Consider the following 20,566-nt stretch of genomic DNA (forward strand, 5'->3'; position numbering starts at 1 on the left):
CCCGTGGACTGTAGCCCGCCAGGCTCCTCTGTCCATGGGATTCTCCAGGCAAAAACACTGGAGTGGGTTGCTGTGCCCTCCGCCAAGGGATCTTCCTGACCCAAGGGTCAAACCCATGTCTGTGACGTCTCCTGCATTGGCAGGCAGATTCTTTACCACTGGAAGCTTCGTACCCTGGCTCTATTTCACAGCTCCTGCAGAAGTTTTAGAGCCATTACCTGGTCATTTAGGATGACTCACTGTTCCATTTTAGATGCCATTAAGAGTAACATTTCAGGCATTTTATTGTGAGTCATTATCAATTCATTGACAGTTATCACAATCATGTTAATTCAGTTGGGGTTGCAATGAGATAAAATATCTTTTCCTAATAGCTATTGTTACATATCCATGGTCAGAGAGATTACTAATTTATCCCCAAGTGATCAATTAGTTATATATATAGAGATAAACTTATGTGTAATAAATGTAATTAAATATTTAGCTGAATGTGTCCATGAGTCCTTTTTAAGGAGCAGAGTGGGATAGAGGGATGAATAGAGAGAAAAGGCAGAAACCTGGAATTTTAGGCATCTGATTCGATTTGATTAGTAAGACAAGATGAGACCTAGGAATCTTGTAACTTGGGGGAAAGTACTACAGCCTCACTCCTTTTGTGTACAGCTACATATACTCACATACTTCTTTCCACCATCCCTTGATGATCCCAAGAAAAACATATACACAATGATAAAAACCATTTGGAAGACTATTTCTTTGCTATCTTGGGCTTTGTTCCCACATTGCTAACTAGAACTTTATCCCTATGGGCTGGAGTCGACCTTATGAAAGAAGTCCTTTATCCAAAAGGAGGGAATCTACATGCCTTTCCCTCTCCTTCGCGGAAGTACATCTACTCATCCCTTAGGTCTTCACCTGTGTCTAGGAGCCTTCCCTACTTTCTAGACTGAGCTGAAAGCCCATTTTGATTTGCTGTTTCAATACCATATCCTTCTTATGAAATCTCAGTATACTTGCCGTATTTGTCCAGTATCTCCTTACTTACTGTATTACCAGCTCAAAGGGGCTGAGTACTCTGCCTTGATCACTTCTGTATCTCTAATTCCAAAAATAATGACTGGTACCTAATGCATTCTCAATAAATATTTCATGAATGAGGATTAAGTAAACTAATATATATAAAGTACACTCAGTTTAATTACTGGTATATAGAGGTATCCAATACCTGTTAATTACTAGTATATGAACAGAGATCTGTACCGTACTGAACCCTAGACATGTTGACCTTTATTAGGAAACTTTCTGAAGCAATGTCCACTGCCCATAATATTCAGAATGATGTTTCTGAGGGCTCCCAGTTCTCTTCTGTAAAATGAAGCTGGGTTAGTCAGTAGGGATCGATGACCTCTGGCTTCCTAAATAGACAAAGCAACTTTTCACTAGGATAAGACAGAAAAAAAGGATCCCACTACTACGGGACACTCTTCCTGACCTCCCTTTCCAACTTCCCGTGGTTCTCTGAGGTGCCACTCTTGAGTGTCTCATTATTACAGCTTTTAGGCTAAATTATAGCATTCTATTTTTGGTTGTTTTTCAAAAGATATGGTATGGTCTGCAGTGTGTCTAAGTGCCGTAATGATGAGCCATCATGCAACCAAATTCCATAGTTGTATTTAACTTGGTTCTCTGAGTTAAAAGTCAAGCCATCCCTATTCATTGCATTCGTGTTTACTTTCAAACCAAACAAGAATGTAGTCTGAACTGGATCACGGGTTGTGAGGCTGCCCTGCGGTGGTTTGAGACCTCAACCCCCATTTTGTTGTTAGAGGGGATGAGGCTGACCACAGTTTATTCTAAAAAACTTCCTAGTGATTTCATAGGGAATAACTGTGAAACCAGTATAAGTGATACCTTATATTCTTGGATTTTTAATAGAGAATTTAATTTGGTTCCAACTTACCCTAAGAGGCACCTTTGTGCCTAACCAGTTTATACCAGTACTTTATTATTATTATTATTTTTTAGGATATGGTGTGGGGGAGACTCTGAAGTCTTTGAACAGGTGGCAAGATCATCGATTATGCACTGAGAAGGTTAATTCAGCAGCAGTGTGAAAAGACAGGTTGAGGGAGTGGAGAAAGACAGAAAGAAGGCAGGGAGGTTAGGAGGGCATGGCGGTGCTTCAGTGGAGGAGTTCCCAGGGCCAGAACCAGAAGAGGTGGTGAGGATGGAGCCCCAGGACCGGATGAGTGAAGGGGAGGGTGGGAGGAGGACACAGATTCAAGAGCCACCTCAAAAAGAAAGTAATAATAAGATGACTTCGTAACATGAAGGATGCAAAGGATGAGAAAGAGATCTTGGCCCTGAGCAGCTAGGAACCTGGCTGTATCAACATGGGGTAAATAAGAAAAAGATAAAGTTTGAGGGGGGGGAAGCTTATCTTTGGAACAAACTGGATCTGAGGGGCTAGCAAGACAGGCTCCTGGAAATGTGAGCTGAAGTTCGGGAATGAGGTGAGGACTGCCTCACAGGTGCCTTGACCATGGTGGTGTTCTTTTGGATAGCCTAGTTCCTTTTATCCCTCCATAAACGATACATACTTTTTAAGGTCATAGTCAATCTTCTCTTTAGAAAGTAGAATATTACAAATAAGAGCCTCTAACTTTGTGCTGAAGTAGTCTCAGGCATGACCGTTTTATCATTCACCATCTTTGACCTTCTATAATGCGTGCTAAGTCACTTCAGACTGACTCATTGCAACCCTATGGCCTATAGTCCACCAGGCTCCTCCGTCCGTGGGATTCTTCAGGCAAGAATACTGGAGTGAGTTTCCATTTCCCTCTCCAGGGGAATCTTCCCAAGTCAGGGATCAAGCCCATGTCTCTCGCATCGCTTACACTGGCAACCAGATTCTTTACCACAAGCATCACCTGGGAAGCCCACCTTCCCTAATAAATGCTTTATATAGCTTTTCTATTTAAATCATGGAATTTTTAGCCATTTAAGAAAGTAAATAATAAGTTCTTATAGTTAAGAAAACTGGGACCAAGGAAGTATGGGGGAGCTGGTCAGGTTTACACAGCCAGTTATCAGCGGCCTGGTCCCTGGCCCTCTGCACTCCGCACTGGAGCAGGTTTCCAGACTGTGCAACGTGGGGGACGCCAGACATCTCACTGTCTCCTGTCCTGTCTCCACAGTACAGCTTGTACTGTGCCTTCAGAATTGTTCTTGTACTGTGCCTTTAAATTGTTCATTTGTATTCCTTTGGTCTCTTAAATCCTCCTAAAGTTCTGAACATTAAAAAAAAAAAAAAATTCCTTTCACTCCCTACTCTCTTGAGAGTCTAAATACTGTCCCTTCTACCGACAGTATTCTCGATTTTTGTAACCAGTCTATAGTTTCTACTCAAACACAGTGTACCCAGTCCCTTCTTCCCCCTCAAGTGTTGTGTTTTTTTTTTTTTTTCATGGCTGTGGTTTAAGCATAGCATGGACTGCTAGCTGAAAGGGACTGTTGCATAAAAATTGATCCCCTGTCCACCTTCATGGGGTCCCTTAACTCTGGTGATATGAACTGATCTTTTATCTTTCATGCTACCCAGCCATCACCAGCCTCTTCTCTGAAGGACAATGAGTTGCTTTCTTAGGACTGATGAGGAATCAGTGCAAGTTGGGAGAAGAGATATTAATAATACACAAACGAGATCCTGTTTCTTGCATTAAGAGCTATAAACATCTTTCCAAGCTGTAATTGTCAAGGCTCATCCCGTTGGCGATCCCCAGTAGAGTACAGTGTAATTAAATGGCCTACAGAACTGCTTCAGCCTAACACTGTAGAAATTAATGCTCTTTCTGGCTTGTTTCTTTTCCTACTGGATAGATGCCTTGAACCTACGGAACCGACAGGTCATCTGCGTCACTCTCAAAGTCCTACAGCATCTGGTTGTGTCAGCTGAGATGGTGGGGGAAGCGTTGGTGCCCTACTACCGGCAAATCCTTCCCATCCTGAACATCTTTAAGAATAAGAATGGTGAGTTACCCCAGGAGTCATAATGTCTTTTAAGCACTAAAAATGGGGGAGTGCTTTGAAGTAGAGTTAATTAGCAACACATTTAGGATTTATTATTGCATGTAAACCAAGATCCATTTAGAGATCTAAACAGCATAACCCCTACCCCTTCTTCTCCTACTCCCTAGGGAAATAGTCAAATCAACAATTTCATTTATTACTCTTCACACGTACAGCTTACTTAGCACAGAAGCACTGAAGCAGTTCTGTAATCTTACAATAATAAAATTGTAAAGTTTTTAACTGTCTTTGAATATATTGGTAGGTTCTGAGTTTGTCCTTTCTCTTGACAGTAATTCTGCCTTTAGGTATTTTCTCTTAAAGTTACTTTTTATTAACTGCTGCTGCTGCTGCTAAGTCACTTCAGTTGTGTCCGACTCTGTGCGATCCCGTAGATGGCAGCCCACCAGGCTCCCCTGTCTCCAGGATTCTCCAGGCAATAACACTGGAGTGGGTTGCCATTTCCTTCTCCAATGCATGAAATTGAAAAGGGAAAGTGAAGTCACTCAGTCGTATCCGACTCTTTGCAACCCCATGGACTGTAGCCTACCAGGCTCCTCTGTCCATGAGATTTTCCAGGCAAGAGTACTGGAGTGGGCTGCCATTTATTAATTGATTTAGGATGAATTTTAAAAACAATATTATTAAAATCTGGCACAGGTTGTTTGGAGAGTTTTAATACGTTCTCCTATTTCTTAAAAATTACTTAGTTACTTAGTTGATGGTAAGTACTGATTTAAAAAATATATGCTGATGCATTTATTAAAAAAAATATCATTCGGTACACTTTGGAAAGCACTGGTGCACTCAAGTGAATCTGCTTCACCCAAACAAAGGTATGAGCAAGTCATGCTGACCTCCTGGGAGGCAGCGAATGTACGTCTGTTCATTGACAATGTGATTTTCTTTTTGTACCTGTTGAAACGATGTGAATCTAATTTTTTTTCATGTTGCTAACTTTGAAGTCTCGTATTTCTCATATGCACGGTGTAAGTCAACATTTGAAGTTAATTTCTGACAGCCCTGTAAATAAGTTAGTAATTTAGTGGAACAGTGGATGAAAACTTTGCAATATAATCTGCTTATTGTATGGAAAGGAAAAAAAAATCAAACCAAAAACTGCACATATGACAGTTTCCATCACAAACAAGTCCTTTGTTTGGAATCATTATTTTTCATATAATTCCTAAATTACTGTTAAAAGTCTCCTTATATCAGGCAGACTATTCAGGGAATCATGGGTTCATCAGAGTCTGTAGCTATCTTTCAGTAGCAGGACCTACTTGTATGTTGAATATTAAGCATGTTTAGTAAAAACAACTTCAGCTTAGGGTTATAGGAACTTAAGAATGCTCATAATGGGATGAATTGATACACATTGCAAAATATTTAAGAACTATAGAGTTAATGTAGACATTTAGATGAGATGGTTACTCTTTCAGGAAAGTAAAAGTTGAATGTTAGTAATTCAACCTTTTATGATCTAAACTGAAAGTTTTAGTTACAGCATTTCTACTTTGTGAAACTTGCTTAAGTATTCTTGATTCATAATTCATACTTTTACTGTCTAACAGCATCAAATAAGAGATAGAGATAAGTCAGAAATGCTAAAGTCAGAGATGAAAGAAGCATGGAATACCCACTCCCAGAAATCTAAATTATAGTCAACACTTCTGAGTTGTGTGATTCGCAAATGTTTCCTCAGTAACCCTCACAGGAGCCTGTGATATGTGGACCATTACTGTCTCCAGTTTTTCACTGTGACTCTTCTCCTGCGTAAGCGCTTCCTTCTGTGCTTGGCGGTCGTGAAAAGGGAGCACCAGAGTCTTTTCCACCTTGCTGGAGTGGGAGTAGGGGCTGCCCCCACATGGGCTAATGTCCGCCTGGTCCTTGGACCTGGAGCTGGAATCTAAGCATCATCTGTGTCTTTGTATAAAAGAAGAGAAACAGTGATATTCAAAAGGTGATTAGAATCTCCTCGTCCTCAAGGAACCCTGTAAAGAGTAAGTACAGCTGCCAGGAAGACAGATAAATCTCCTGGGAGCCCTAGACTGTTCAAACCAGTTGGCTCCCGTGTCTGCCTCGTTATATTGATACTATCAATACTTATTTAATTCTTTAACTTATAAATGTTCATATGCTTCACAAAAGAAGTGATTGGGTTTAGGAATATACCCCTATTTCGATTTTATCAAAATGGAGATTTTATCGTTTCTATCACAGCCTTAATTGGTCCTACACACAGCTAATTATTTTGGAACGTTTCTAAATGGAGGCACCAGGAATTTGACATTCAGCTATTTTTCTGGTTAATATCTTTCTGACATTTGAGGGGGAAAAATATTAGCTTCAGCTTCATTTTCTACTTATCTTAGAAACCTGTCAGTACGATGCTGGAATGCAGTTTGCTGTATTTCCGGAGGGTCCTATTACCAAATCGGAGCATTCTGGCTCTAAAACGCAAAACTATTCTTTAAAGTGGCTATTTCCACAGCTCCAATCCTGCCAGTAGAAGCTCATCACAGGATCCCCAATTATAACAGTATTTTCAGCCTAAAAACAATTTAGCTTTGATAGCATTTTAATAAATGTTGCTTCATGATTATATTTTATTCATATCCACAGAACCACATATACATTTTTATTTAAGCAGATGTCTTTCATGACAGATATATTTACCTAAAAATAGATGAGAAATTTTCAGCATTACGATTAGGAAAAAAATTTTCATTCTTAATTTCCGTGTTTCTGCGAGCGATTTCATTTTCTGTTTCCTTTTTCCCTACTTGCACATAATCGATGTCTTGGTCAATTCATATTCAAAGATATATTTCTTTCCAGTTCTATAGCAAAATGTTTTTGAGACTGAGACCTAGTATAAATGACTGAAAGAAGGCACGAAAGGGGCTGTTCCTTCAAATACAGTGACCTTGTCCTTCTGCTGGTGTCCTTTCAAAGCACAAGCTTTAGCATAATTCGACTGCCTGCTCTTTTCTTGCAATTTCTGTCCTGTTTTCATGTCAGCTGGACCTTGTGTGAAATGGTCAGAGGGGCCGAGCAGTTTGCCAGTGCACCGCCGGGCCAGCGGTCTCCCCAGGGGACCAGTGGGGATAAGCAGAACCCGGAGGAGCGGGTGACGCTGTTAGCGCCAGCCTGCGTCCCCAGCCCCACAAGATCAGGCCTGCTCTAGGACATAGAGTGGCTGGAATTTCTGTTTATGAATAACACACTTTCAAGGGTTTGTAATTAGACTGTGCTTAAAAAAAAATGCAGCAGACAAGTGGGTGAACTGCAGAGTGGGATAAAGAGTAACATTTGAGAGCAGAAGAGATGTGACCTTGGGCAGATCGTGTAACTTCTCTGAACTTAAACTTCTTCATCTGCACACAATACTTTGATAACGTCTTTTCTGTGAGGTTGGCATGACAAATTGAGATCGTGGCCGCCCCTTCATGTGGGGCCTGGCCTTGACTGAGGATTAAATGGGAGAGTCATTACCATCTCACAACATTATGTGTGTGTGCTCGGTCGCTCAGTCCTTTCCGACTCCCTGTGACTCCATGGACGGTAGCCCGCCAGGCTCCTCTGTCCATGGGATTTTTCAGGCAAGAATAGTTGAGTGGGTTGCCACTTCCTACTCCAGGGGATCTTCCCGACCCAAAGATCGAACCTGCGTCTCTTTTGTCTCCTGCGTGGACAGGCAGATTGATCAGTAGTGCCACCTGGGAAGCCCCAGACAACATTACACACACATACAATGTTATACACATATATGATATTGTAAACCAGTGTAGTGACACTGTATAAATTAGTACAACGCACAGGAGTAGGTGACTTAATGTATTATATCCCCTGGTGGTGGCTCGTCCCCTGTCCTTCTGTGGGCCTGTGCGTGAGGCATGACCCCTCATGCCCGGCTCAGCTGCACGTGTGTTTCACAGGACTCATCCTGCCTCTGATTGCCAACACCAGGTGGGGGCCAAATAAATTAAGGACTCTGTGACTCACTCAGCGATAACTGGTTCTCTAATCCGTCCCTCCCTGGATAACTCGAATATGTGTCGGATGTTTGGGGGTAGGTCCTTATTTTTAAAAGAGAAGCCAAGTGTGACAAGCCAGGGGTGACTGGATCAGGGTCCTCTTTGGAAGATGCAAACTAGCATCTAAGCTTGAACTTGTTTTCTTTAGTTCTGAGTAATGAATCGTGGACATCTAAGATAGGCTGTCTTTCCAGTGACTGCTGTGGAGCAAAAGAGAGATAAGGGTTTCTATGACAGCAATCTCTTCTTCCTTCGTTCTTTCACAAACATTGTTAAAGGTTTCAGAAAATGGGGATGGTGGGAATGCTCAATTTACAGCTTTCAGAGATGTAGCTACAAAATTAACGATGCAGTGTATTGCATTTGAGAAACATGAGCTAATAAACAGCATTAAAACATTTACAGTTAAAATATGGGGCTCTGCCAGCAGAGTAGGGTTTTCCAACCACCCTACTTTTCGGAGGCAATCCTTACTTGGGTACTTTTTTTTCTAATTGCGCCAGTAGTCCTGAAATAGCTTCTAGTGGAAACAGTTCGGAGATTCCATATATCAACAGCTCTAATAATACATTAATGTCATGTCACAGAATATGCAGAAGCAAAAGAAATAATGAGATAACATGCGCCCATGTGTGTGAACATCAAACAGTCTTAGATTTATCTATGAGTACTTCCGAAAATGTATGTTGTAGCCTATAGAAGTCCATGAAAAGAGATTTAAACTTTTCAACTCAAATTCAGACACATTAAATAACACAGGAAATAAAGCATTGAATTGAATTTTGGGGATTTTGAAAAGTTTGTACCAGATCTTTCACCCTGATATTTAACTAGTTTCTGAACAATAGAAACAACTGTTTTCCACTAATAGTCTATTTAAACAGCTGCTAATGAGAACCTAAGAATTCCCAGTCAGCCTGTTTCAGAGTCTCCTCATGTATTTCTGTGAGTTCTATGGGACCTATTCTTATAGTCCTTTAAAATGCTGATGAACTGTTGAGAGCTGATTGTTTTCAAAAAATTTCTTTAGTTCTTACGTCTTACAATTGACTTGCATAAAGTTTATTTCACAGAGCTTTTAATTTTGAATTAAGAGTCCCCCCGCCCCACGGAATTCTATACAAATTTTAGCACGATTTAGAAATTTGCTTCATGTTTTCTTCAGCGTCGTTGTGTTTACGAGACTCGAAAGCCTTTTAATGTCCTAAGTTTACAGAGCAAACTATTATCAATAGAATACTACTCCACAATTCCTGAAAGGTGGATTTGGAATGATCAGGTATCTATGTAAACTCTCCTGAACTCTTCTTCCACTCAGACATAACTAGCTGGTCTGAAAAGAATCAAGGCGTCTAAGAGATGCCAGATCCACGTAACTGCCCTTGGATCTATGCCCCTCTCCAAATTTACTAAACTACACTTTATCAGACCATTAGTTTCATGGCCAAACTGTGTTGAACTTTCTTTTTTCTGTGCAGAGTGTGGCACACCGAGAAGAATCAGTTGCTTAATACGTGGTTGTGTGAAATGTATTCACTGACCTAGTCTGTATGACCATTACTTGTTTATCCAGTCCTATCCTAAACAGCCCCACTACTTCATGAGATGTTGTTGTTCAGTCACTGAGTCGTGTCCGACTCTTTGCCACCCCATGGACTGCAGCGAGCCAGGCTTCCCTGTCCATCACTGTCTCCCGGAGTTTGCTCAAACTTATGTCCATTGAGTCAGTGATGCCATCCAATCATCTCATCCTCTGTCACATCCTTCTCCTCCTGCCCTCAGTCTTTCCCAGCATCAGGGTCTTTTCCAATGATTCAGCTCTTTGCATCAGGTGGCCAAAGTATTGGAGCTTCAGCGTCAGCATCAGTCCTTCCAATGAATATTAAGTGTTGATTTCCTTTAGGATGGACTAGTTTGATCTCCTTGCTGTCCAAGGAACTCTCAAGAGTTTTCTTCAGCACCACTTCATAAGCTAGCTTGTCCTATTTCCAAAGAGAAAATCACTCCCTATAGTAAGTGAAATATATGCCAGATATTACTATCTGGTTTATATCTCTCATCTGAATCACACAGGATAATGTCTAGTCCCTTTTCCAAATGACAGGCCAGCAAACATCATATAAAACTTTCCTACCACTTCAGTCTTCACTTCTCCAAGTTCAATGTCCTTTCCTCCAAGAATTCTTCACAAGATCTTCTAGAGGCCTGACAATCTTATAGGATGGAGATGGTGGAGACACGCATCTGTGAACACTGATGGTTCTGCAATGATCCAAGAGAGCAGTCCCATGGGACAGAAGGTCCCAGGAAAAGAGGCTTCTGTGCCCTCACTTGATGCCCCTGTACGTGGTCAGTCCATAAAATGCCCATCTTACCACCGTGAACTCTTACCATTATGCTGGGGGCAGGCACATCCTTTCAGCTGCCTCCACCTGCTCTTCCCTGTAGACCGCCATGGTTGCCTCTGCCCAGAATAAACATTCTTCTCACTGTCTCTATATCTTGAAACACATGACCTGCTGGGATGATGACCAAGGGGACCAGAATGTGCTTCTGAAGGCTGTGCAGGCTGTGTAGGGCCACTGTAATGAACTACCACAAACTGAGCAGCTTAAATAACCAGAAAGTACTGTGTCAGTTCTGGAGGCCAGAAGTCCACACCCAAGGTGTCAGCAGAGTCACGCCCTCCAGGTTTTGGTGGTGGTGGTGGTGGTGGTTGTTCAGTCACTCAGTCATGTCTGACTCTTTGCGACCCTAAGGACTGCAGCATGCCAGGCCTCCCTGTCCATCACCAACTCCCGGAGCTTGGTCAAACTCATGTCCATCGAGTTGGTGATGCCATCCAATCATCTCATCCTCTGGCATCCCCCTCTCCTCCTGTCTTCAATCTTTCCCAGCATCAGGGTCTTTTCCAATGAGTCAGTTCTTCACATCAGGTGGCCAAAGTATTGGAGTTTCAGCTTTAGCATCAGTCCTTCCAATGAATATTCAGGACTGATTTCCTTTAGGATGGACTGGTTGGATCTCCTTGCAGTCCAAGGGACTCTCAGTCTTTCGGGAAGAATCTGTTCTCTGCCTCTCTCCTCGATTCTGGTGGGTCCAGCCATCTTTGGGGTTCCTTGGCTTGTAGAGGCATCACTTCAGTGGCTGCCTCCATCTCCACATGACGTTTCCCCCGTGTGTCTGGCTCTGAGTCTCATCTCCACTTCTTATAAAGACACCTGTCCTTGTCAGGCTTGGACTAGGGGCCCACCCTATTCCCATATGACTTCATCTTCACTTTACTAATTACATCGGCAATGACCTGATTTCCAGATAAGGCCAACTTCAGAGGTTCCAGTAAGGGCTTGAATTTGGGAGGGAGGTTCTTCAACTTAGACCAGGTAACTCTTTCCCAGAGTGTGTGGCGGTACAGCCCCGTCCTTGATGAGTAAAGCTGGAGGTTTTGCATGCCTTCCATTCATTCCATCACATCGCCATCACTGAACCGGACCTAGCTGCTTAAAGCCTGATGAGAACTCCCTCTTTTATCAATGAGGAAAAGCTCTCTTCCTTTTCCTTTCATCAGTAAGTGAGTTTTTAGTTAAGAAAGGAACGATATCTAGGTACATTTGGAGTAGAGGAGATGGCAGGAAATTGATTTTTTTTTTCCCCTCTTTGGTAATGCTGCAAACTAACAAAGACAGTCAGCAAATGCCTTCACATTGGGTGCTTCCCGGGATGTCCCAGGCTCCCAAGGGCACTGCCACCACCCTCTGTGCAGAGGACCCCAGGCCTCCACTCTAGGTCGCAGACTGCATCATCTGCGCCTGTCCCTGCCCATCCAGCTGGGTGAGAGGGTCAGACCACTCTGCCTGAATGTGGTTTGGATCAGTAAATAAGGATTCAGCTTGTGAACCAGGACAAGTGGGACACTCTGTGGAAAAGCAAGCGGCGGGGAGTGTGTAAGAGTGGAGACACGGCGTCATGTTTCTGGGGCGGGCACCCTGGCTCAGGGCTTGTGAGCCTGGACTGGTCGCAGAACTGCTCTGTGCCTTAATCTCCTTAGGGTGAAAAGCGAGTTATTGGGAAGATGACAAACAGCTTAGTGACCTGCAGAGAACCGTGGGCGATGATTTCGTAGAAATGTGGGCAGCATGAGAGTAATGAGGGTGGATGATGAAACGTGAGTGAAATTGCTTTGCAGATTACCAGGTGTTAACCTGTAGTCTATCGCCTATCTCGCAAGATGGACAAAGTTATACATAGGTAGTTTTGTGTTCCCTCAAAGAAAGTGAAATTAAATCTATTAGAATTAATATAAGATTTTAGTGAGGTGATTAGATGAAAAATAAATATTCAAGAATCAATATATATTTTTTAATATGCCAGTAGTCAAAAATGCAATACAAAATTTGTTTTCTAGATGCTAATAGTTCCTGCTTGCAGAGATATTCCATCAGAGATAAACTTTTACTGTCCAGCTCTCCCTCCCCCAGAAGATAGTTCTCATTCCTCCTTTGGACCCCTCAGTTCACTTCAGAAGCAGGCAGAAGTATTTAATCAAAGGGCTTTGCCTTGGGAAACCAGAGATCCATCAGGAACTGCCTGCCCCGATGGAGCCTCTTTCCAAGACAGACACTGCTTTCAGTGTCTAAATAGCTTTTGTGTTTGTAGTTTCTCTGTATGAATGTTAACAACGCTTAGTCTCCAGGTTTCATCCTGCATTTGCTCCATCATTCTAGTTCCACCACTGCTCCCACCATGTAAGTTCACCTAAAGGGATCAGACTGTCAGAAGAACTCTGAACTGCAGACAAATTCAGCACCCAGGCACATCTTTATAGTCCTGGATCAAAGGCAAGTTTACTGGATCAAGAACAATGTGCATTTTTAGTTAATCATAAAAAAATCAATTTCCATTCATCACTTCTAAACTGAAGTGGAGGATGAGATGGTTGGATGGCATCATGGACTCAAATGGACACGATTTTGTGCAAACTCTGGGAGATGGTGATACACAGGGAAGCCTGGTGTGCTGCAGTCCATGGGGTCGCCAAGACTCAGACACGACTTTGCGACTGAACAACAAAAGAGGGCCGCAGGTTGTGCGGAAAGAAAGGCTTGACGGGGGGCTGGAACTGAGGGGCCACCCGTGCCCCACTGCCTGCTCACTCGAATGGGCCCCGTGGCCCACACCCTGGTCCTTGACCTCAAGAGACCCAGCCTCAGCCCAGGCTGAAGACTCCGAGGAGACAGCCAGCCTCCCAGGAGCCTTCCTGGATCCCACTCTGACATGGAGAACAGCGTCCTCCTCTGTAGGTCTTCCTGACCTCTCTCAGGCCGGCTGGATTCTATTTCCTGGCCTGCCCAGAGGCAGGGAGACAGCGGGGACAACCGGCCACTTGTTAACCTGTCGGCTGAGCTCTGTTTGCAGTGTGTGTTGTAGCCACCGGGCCCCCTCTGAGTACTCCACAGAGACCTACGGACTGAGGGATCTGATGCCAACTGGTTCCCAGTCCTTAGCCCCCCACTGATCACTGGCACCTTCCTGAGCAGGAGATTCCACCAGTTCAACTACGGCCTTTGAGATATGCCTCCAGATATCTGTGTAATATGCTTGAATGTATACAAAAACTCACAATGGATCCCCGGTGAGCAAGCATGCAAATACTAACCCAAGAGGGGGAAAAAAAAGGGTTCTTTTCTGTTTATGCAACAGAAAGTTTTACTTAATCGGACCAAGAAAGCATATAATGATTTTTAAAGCTTTAATTTAAGGAATCTCCTATATTCGGCCGGATCATACTTTGTACTTTTTAAGTCACTTAAATATCACCTGTTCTGGATTTGCGGATAATTAAGGTCTCATTCTCGTTTTCCTTTATATGAAAATCTTTCAGGAGAGCCAAAGAATGGCTTTTTAGGGGTCTCTATGTGGGCACTGCAGAGAAAAATAAAAATGTCACCAGTGTAATTGTTGCACTGAATATTTGTTATTCATGACATAATTAAAAGGCAAATTTCAAAGCAGGTTGGAGACCAAAGAAAATTTTTTAAAGCCTCCTTCAGTGGGAGAGCCTTGCCCTGACACTGCATAAAACTCAGCAAGGCCCGTGTTATTCCACTCACTCAGAGGTTCCTCAGGCACTTTGAGTCACACGCGTAATTCCAGTGCTTCGAATCCCTTTTAATAGAACTGATCAAAACTGGAAACTCCCTCTACCTTCAAGTATCCTCCTCTCTCCCAGCTTGGGTTTGCTCTGGACTGGAAGCTGGCAGTGGGAAACGGCTTCGCCTCTGTTCCTCCGCCTTATGTTGCCGCCTCCCGAAGCCCCGGAACCCTGGCTCCCCAGGTCTCACCGCACAGGGTTGTCAGGGTCCGGGAGGCGGACCACGAGGACAGGGGGCCTCTTACTGACCGACGCCGCCCTGAGCCGGACCCCCACCCCGAACGCGGTTCTCATCCTGGGCACACCTCCAGTTTAGAGCTCTGGTCCCTCTGCCCTTCCGGAAGCCGTCATCCAGGACGGAAAAGACCCCATAGCATCGCTCCCTCCCACTTGAAAAAGATGCTCCCTCACCCCGGCCCGGGAAATTCTGGGAGCCCAGCTCCCCCGGAACTGCTTCTCGGGCTCCGTTCACTTCTCGTCTTCATGTTGCCCACTGCTGGGAGCACACAGGGCCCTTCCTTCCAGGGGCGTGGGGCTGGCACGGAGCACAGCCACAGCCGCCTTCAAAGAAATCTCAGCCCTCTCGCCACACGCGGTCTCTCTTGAAAAGCCTGAACTGTCCAGTCGTGGGGCGGGTCCCCTGAAAGCCCTCGGTCCTGCCGCCGGTGAAGCGCTGGCCCCACGATGCCCAGCTCGACTCCGCGCCGCACTGACTCCGGTTTACTCAAGCCAAACACGAACCTGTAGGAGGAATTTTCCGCCTAGTAGGAAATAAGCTTTCCATTTTTATCATCCTCTTCAAAAATATATATTTTTCACATTGACAGCAAGGGGAAATGTATATAGTCAGCATCAGCTTAACCATCAATGAAGGAGGAATTGAAAAATACAATAGACACATTTCCTTAGAAAAACTGAAAATATTATTGATATTTGTTTGCTTGCCTGCTTTCTGTATGAGGCTCTCATATACATCTTGGATTAATGTTCCAAGTAATAAAGAAAAAAGTAATGATGGCAGTGTTATTATGAGTACAGTTCTGATTGGATCCTTCCAAGATCAATTTACTTTTTTCCCCCCAAAACACAGTACTTTAATATCAGCTTTTTGTGAGCCTATTTATATCCATTTTGAGATGGCAGAAAACAAAAAAATGATGCTCCTTTCAGTGACTTTTAGATTTTGCAAAACTATTATAGCTCTGCCTCTACTTCCCCCAGATGAATCCCATATTTTTTTCTTAAAATTTATTTCTTGAGCCTTGAAGTTATGTTTATCACAAATGAAAAAACTAAGTGATACAATATTTAAATTTTAAAAGCAATAATATAATTGGGCCACACTAACAAGATTATTGCCCAGTAATTCTCCCACTATTTCAAGCTCTGTTTCTACCTCCAGTCTGGTTGAGTGTTTATACACATAAAGGTTTTGAGGAGTTTGTAGTTCTTCTAATGGAAATCACTGAATATTATCTATGTTTCTGTGTGAGTGTATTGCTTTCTTATAAATACCGTAAGTAACCGTCTAACCAGGTGGTGAGATGTAGGTCTGTCTAGAAAATGTGTTATCCTTTCAAGTGAAGTCACTCAGTCGTGTCCAACTCTTTGCGATCTCGTGGACTGTATCTTACCAGGCTCCTCCATCCATGGAATTTTCCAGGCAAGAGTACTGGAGTGGGGTGCCATTTTCTTCTCCAGGGAATCTTCCTGACCCAGGGATCGAACCCAGGTCTCCCACATTGCAGGCAGACGCTTTACCGTCTTTGCCACTAAGGAAGCCCAAAGACTGGAGTGGGTAGCCTATCCCTTCTCCAACAGCTCTTCCCAACCCAGGAATCGAACCAGGGTCTCCTGCACTGCAGGCGGATTTCTTTTCTTTTCTTTTTTTTTTACCAACTGAGCTGTCAGGGAAGCCCTTTCAAAGTTTCTTATAAACTGTGAATATAGAATAATGATATTCAAGGGAAGTAGTGCAATGTTTATATTTTTGTGATGACCAACCAAAATTTTTAAAAATTTCTGTTAGGGTTTTAGGCAACAATGTAATAAGGGGAAGGGTGTGATGACAAGCCTGTCAAAATCTGCTCACACGCTTCTTTTCTTAAACACCTGCCGAGCTGTCCATTGCTTGCTGTGGTACACTGGGCCTGCTTTCTCTTCCCTAAAGGCTGGTCTCAGTACCTCCAGGAAGACAAATGCAACAGACTTAACACCAAGAGCCACTGAGAGCAGTGTGTTTTTTACCAGTTATTTGGAAGATGCCAAAGAGAGGACCACACAGTACATTATTCACTGATTCATTGAATAAAAAATTGAGTGTTTACTGTGGGCCAGCACAGCAAATCCTCCTCTGTTGTTGCTGTTTTTCAGTCCCTAAGTCGTGTCCGTCTGTTAAGCTGCAGCACACCAGGCTCCTCTGTCCTCCAGTGTCTCCCAGAGTTTGCTCTAATCCATGTCTATTGAGTTGGTGATGCTCTCTAACCATGTCATCCTCTGCCGCCCCCCTCTCCTATAAATCCTTGAAAGGTTGAAAGTGTGCTGTCTTGCAGCCATTTCCCATTTACCAAATGCATCAGACACCTTTGCAGCCTTGCCCTGTGTCCGAGCCAAGACACGCCTCTGCAGGAGACCTGAGCAGTGAAGGAGGTTTCCACCCTCAGAAGAAAGCAAACTGGAGCTTTCTTATGACCATACAACACCCCCCAACCTCTTCTATACTCTTTGGTAATTGACCCTGAGATCAGGGCACACATTTGGGACAGGAAAAATCCTAGATTTGATGGGAGACTTGTTGAGACTCTTCAGTGGAAAGAAGCGTGCTGCTTAGACTTAATGCATTTTCTGAGCAAATGAAATAGTGAGCTATATAAGAAAGATATAGATTTACCACCATGACCATTAACTTCTTGTAGAAGAATGGGGGAATCCGCCTCCTCAGCCTGGTTCCACTTTTCCATTCCTGGGGAGATTATAAGGAGACGCTCCTTAAGTGAGCAACCTTCACATATTGTGATTTAGTTTGTTTTGATTTCCAGTTTTATTGAGATGTCATTGACACATAGTATAAGTTTAATTGCAAACCATAATGATTTGATATATGTGTATATTGTGAAATAATTACCACGTGAAGGTGAGTTAGCACCTGTCACCTTACATCATTACAAATTTGTTTTCCTTGTGATGAGAACTTCTAAGATCTATGATGGTGTTAGCAACTTTCAAATATGTAAGACAGTGTTGTAACTGGAGTCACTAAATATTGTTAATCAGCTGTCTCTTAGAATTTCTAGGACCAAAGTTTGCTGCATCTTTGTTAAGTGCTCCTTTATACATAATTCCTGCTAAATCTTTGCCGGGAGCTACTTTATGATATGTGTATTGTGTTTATAAACTCATCCAAAAAGCATCTGAGACAATTAGACCGGAAACTATTAACCAAGTAGATTTGAGAGTCCATCCAAATGCATAGGACATAGACCATGGGGGACAATGCTTCATCTAGAGCATTCTCCAATGTCAGGAACACTTCACAGATCTAGACTTATTCTAATCTAATTGGCCTAGAGACTCAAACAGCAATAAACTAGAAGATCTAGGGTCTTTTTAAATGTCTGGGTATAGTCACTAAAATATAAATTCCATGAGGACAAGAACTTTAATCTCTTTGTCATTGCCTTATCATCAGTTCCTAGGAGTTCTTAACTCAATAAATATTTGCTAAATAGATGGATGAGTAGATAGATGGATAGGGTATTCATTTACTCTTGCCACCATAACAAACTGCCACAAATTTAACTGCATACACAATCAGTTCAGTTCAGTTCAGATACACAGTCATGCCCAACTCTTTGTGACCTCATGGACTGCAGCACGCCAGGCTTCCCTGTCCATCACCAACTCCCGCAGCTTGCTCAAACTCATGTCCATCGAGTCGGTGACACCATCCAATCATCTCAACCTATGTCATCCCCTTCTCCTCCCACCTTCAATCTTTCCCAGCATCAGGATCTTTACCAATGAGTCTGTTCTTCACATCAAGTGGCCAAAGTATTGGTGTTTCAGCTTCAGCATCAGTCCTTCCAATGAATATTCAGGATTGATTTCCTTTAGGATGGACTGGTTGGATCTCTTTGCAGTCCAAAGAACTTTTAAGGGTCTTCTCCAACACCACAGTTCAAAAGCATCAACTCTTCAGCACTCAGCTTTTTTTAATGGTCCAGCTCTCACATCTATTCATGACTAATGGAAAAACCATAGCTTTGACTAGATGGATCTTTGTCAGCAAAGTAATGTCTCTCCTTTTTAATATGCTGTCTAAGTTTGTCATAGCTTTTCTTCCAAGGAGCAAGCGTCTTTCAATTTCATGGCTACAGCCACAATCTGCAGTAATTTTGGAGCCCAAGAAAATAAAGTCTGTCACTGTTTCCATTGTTTCCCCATCTGTTTGCCATGAAGTGATGCGACCAGTTGCCATGATCTTAGTTGTTTGTTTTTTGTTTTTGAGTTTTAAGCAAACTTTTTCACTCTCCTCATTCACTTTCATCAAGAGGCTCTTTAGTTCCTCTTTGCTTTCTGCCATAAGGGTTGTGTCATCTGTATATCTGAGGTTATTGATATTTCTCCCAGCAATCTTGATTTCAGCTTGTGCTTCATCCAGCCGGGCATTTCACATGATGTACTCCGCATGAAAGTTAAATAAGCAGGGTGACAATAACAGCCTTGATATACTCCTTTCCCAGTTTGGAACCAGTCTCTTGTTCCATGTCAGGTTCTAACTGTTGCTTCTTGACCTGCAAACAGATTTCTCAGGAAGCAGGTAAGGTGACCTGGTATTCCCATCTCTTTCAGAATTTTCCACAGTTTGTTGTGATCCACATAGTCAGAGACTTTGGCATAGTCAGTAAATCAGAAGTAGATGTTTTTCTGGAACTCTCTTGCTTTTTCTATGATCCATTGAGTGTTGGCAATTTGATCTCTGGTTCCTCTGCCTTTTCTAAAACCAGGTTAAACATCTGGAAATTCTTGGTTCACAAACTGTTGAAGCCTCACTTGGAGAATTTTGAACATTACTTTGCTAGTGTGTGAGATGAGTGCAATTGTGCAATAGTTTGAACATTCTTTGGCATGGCCTTTCTTTGGGATTGGAATGAAAACTGACCTTTTGCAGTCCTGTGGCCACTGCTGAGTTTCCCAAATTTGCTGGCATATTGAGAGCAGCACTTCCACAGCATCATCTTTCAGGATTTGAAATGGCTCAACTGGAATTCCATCACCTCCACTAGCTTTGTTCATAGCGATGCTTTCTAAGGCCCACTTGACTTCACATTCCAGGATATCTGGCTCTAGGTGAGTGATCACACCATCATGATTATCTGGATCATAAAGATCTTTTTTGTACAGTTCTCCTGTGTATTCTTGCTACCTCTGCTTAATATCTTCTTCTTCTGTTAGGTCCATACCATTTCTGCCCTTTATTGAGCCCATCTTCGCATGAAATGTTCCCTTGGTATCTCTGATTTTCTTGAAGAGATCTCTATTCTTTCCCATTCTGTTGTTTTCCTCTATTTCTTTGCATTGATCGCTGAGGAAGCCTTTCTTATCTCTCCGTGCTATTCTTTGGAACTCTGCGTTCAAATGGATATATCTTTCTTTTTCTTCTTTGCCTTTAGCTTCTCTTCTTTTCTCAGCTATTTGCAAGGCCTCCTCAGACAACCATTTTTTGCATTTCTTTTTCTTGGGGGGGGTGGTGATCACTTGCATTTCTTGCATTTCTTTTTCTTTCTTTTTGCATTTCTTTTTCTTGGTGGTCAAGAAAAAGATCACTGCCTCCTGTACAATGTCTCGAATCTCTGTCCATAGTTTTGCAGGCACTCTGTCAATCAGATCTAATCCCCTGAATCTATTTGTCACTTCCACTGTATAATCATAAGGGATTTGATTTAGGTCATATCCGAATGGTGTAGTGGTTTCCCCTACATTCTTCAATTTATGTCTGAATTTGGCAATAAGGAGTTCATAATCTGAGCCACAGTCAGCTCCTGGTCTTGTTTTTGCTGACTGTATAGAGCTTCTCCATCTTCGGCTGCAAAGAATATAATCAATCTGATTTTGGTATTGACCATCCAGTAATGTTCATGTGTAGAGTTGTCTCTTGTGTTGTTGGAAGAAGGTATTTGCTATGACCAGTGTGTTCTCTTGGCCAAACTCTGTTAGCCTTTGCCCTGCTTCATTCTGTACTCTAAGGCCAAACTTGCCTGTTAACTCCAGGTATCTCTTGACTTCCTGTTTTGCAGTCCAGTCCCCT

General features: G+C 42.8%; 1 protein-coding gene across 4 annotated transcripts in view; it reads left to right on the top strand.

The window, feature by feature from the left end:
* The window catches only part of PACRG (parkin coregulated), a 531,317-nt gene that overhangs the window by 286,478 nt on the left and 224,273 nt on the right, over positions 1–20,566 (top strand). For all 4 annotated transcript variants that reach the window (XM_086318664.1, XM_086318663.1, XM_086318665.1 and 1 more), the window contains one exon: positions 3,880–4,029. In XM_086318664.1, coding sequence (XP_086174790.1) covers positions 3,880–4,029 — 150 coding nt within the window. The remainder of the gene's footprint in view (positions 1–3,879; positions 4,030–20,566) is intronic.

Source organism: Bos grunniens, chromosome 9, assembly GCF_055505025.1.
Source record: "Bos grunniens cultivar Pamir isolate PY7600 chromosome 9, Bosgru_T2T1.0, whole genome shotgun sequence".
NCBI classification, from domain to species: domain Eukaryota; kingdom Metazoa; phylum Chordata; class Mammalia; order Artiodactyla; family Bovidae; genus Bos; species Bos grunniens.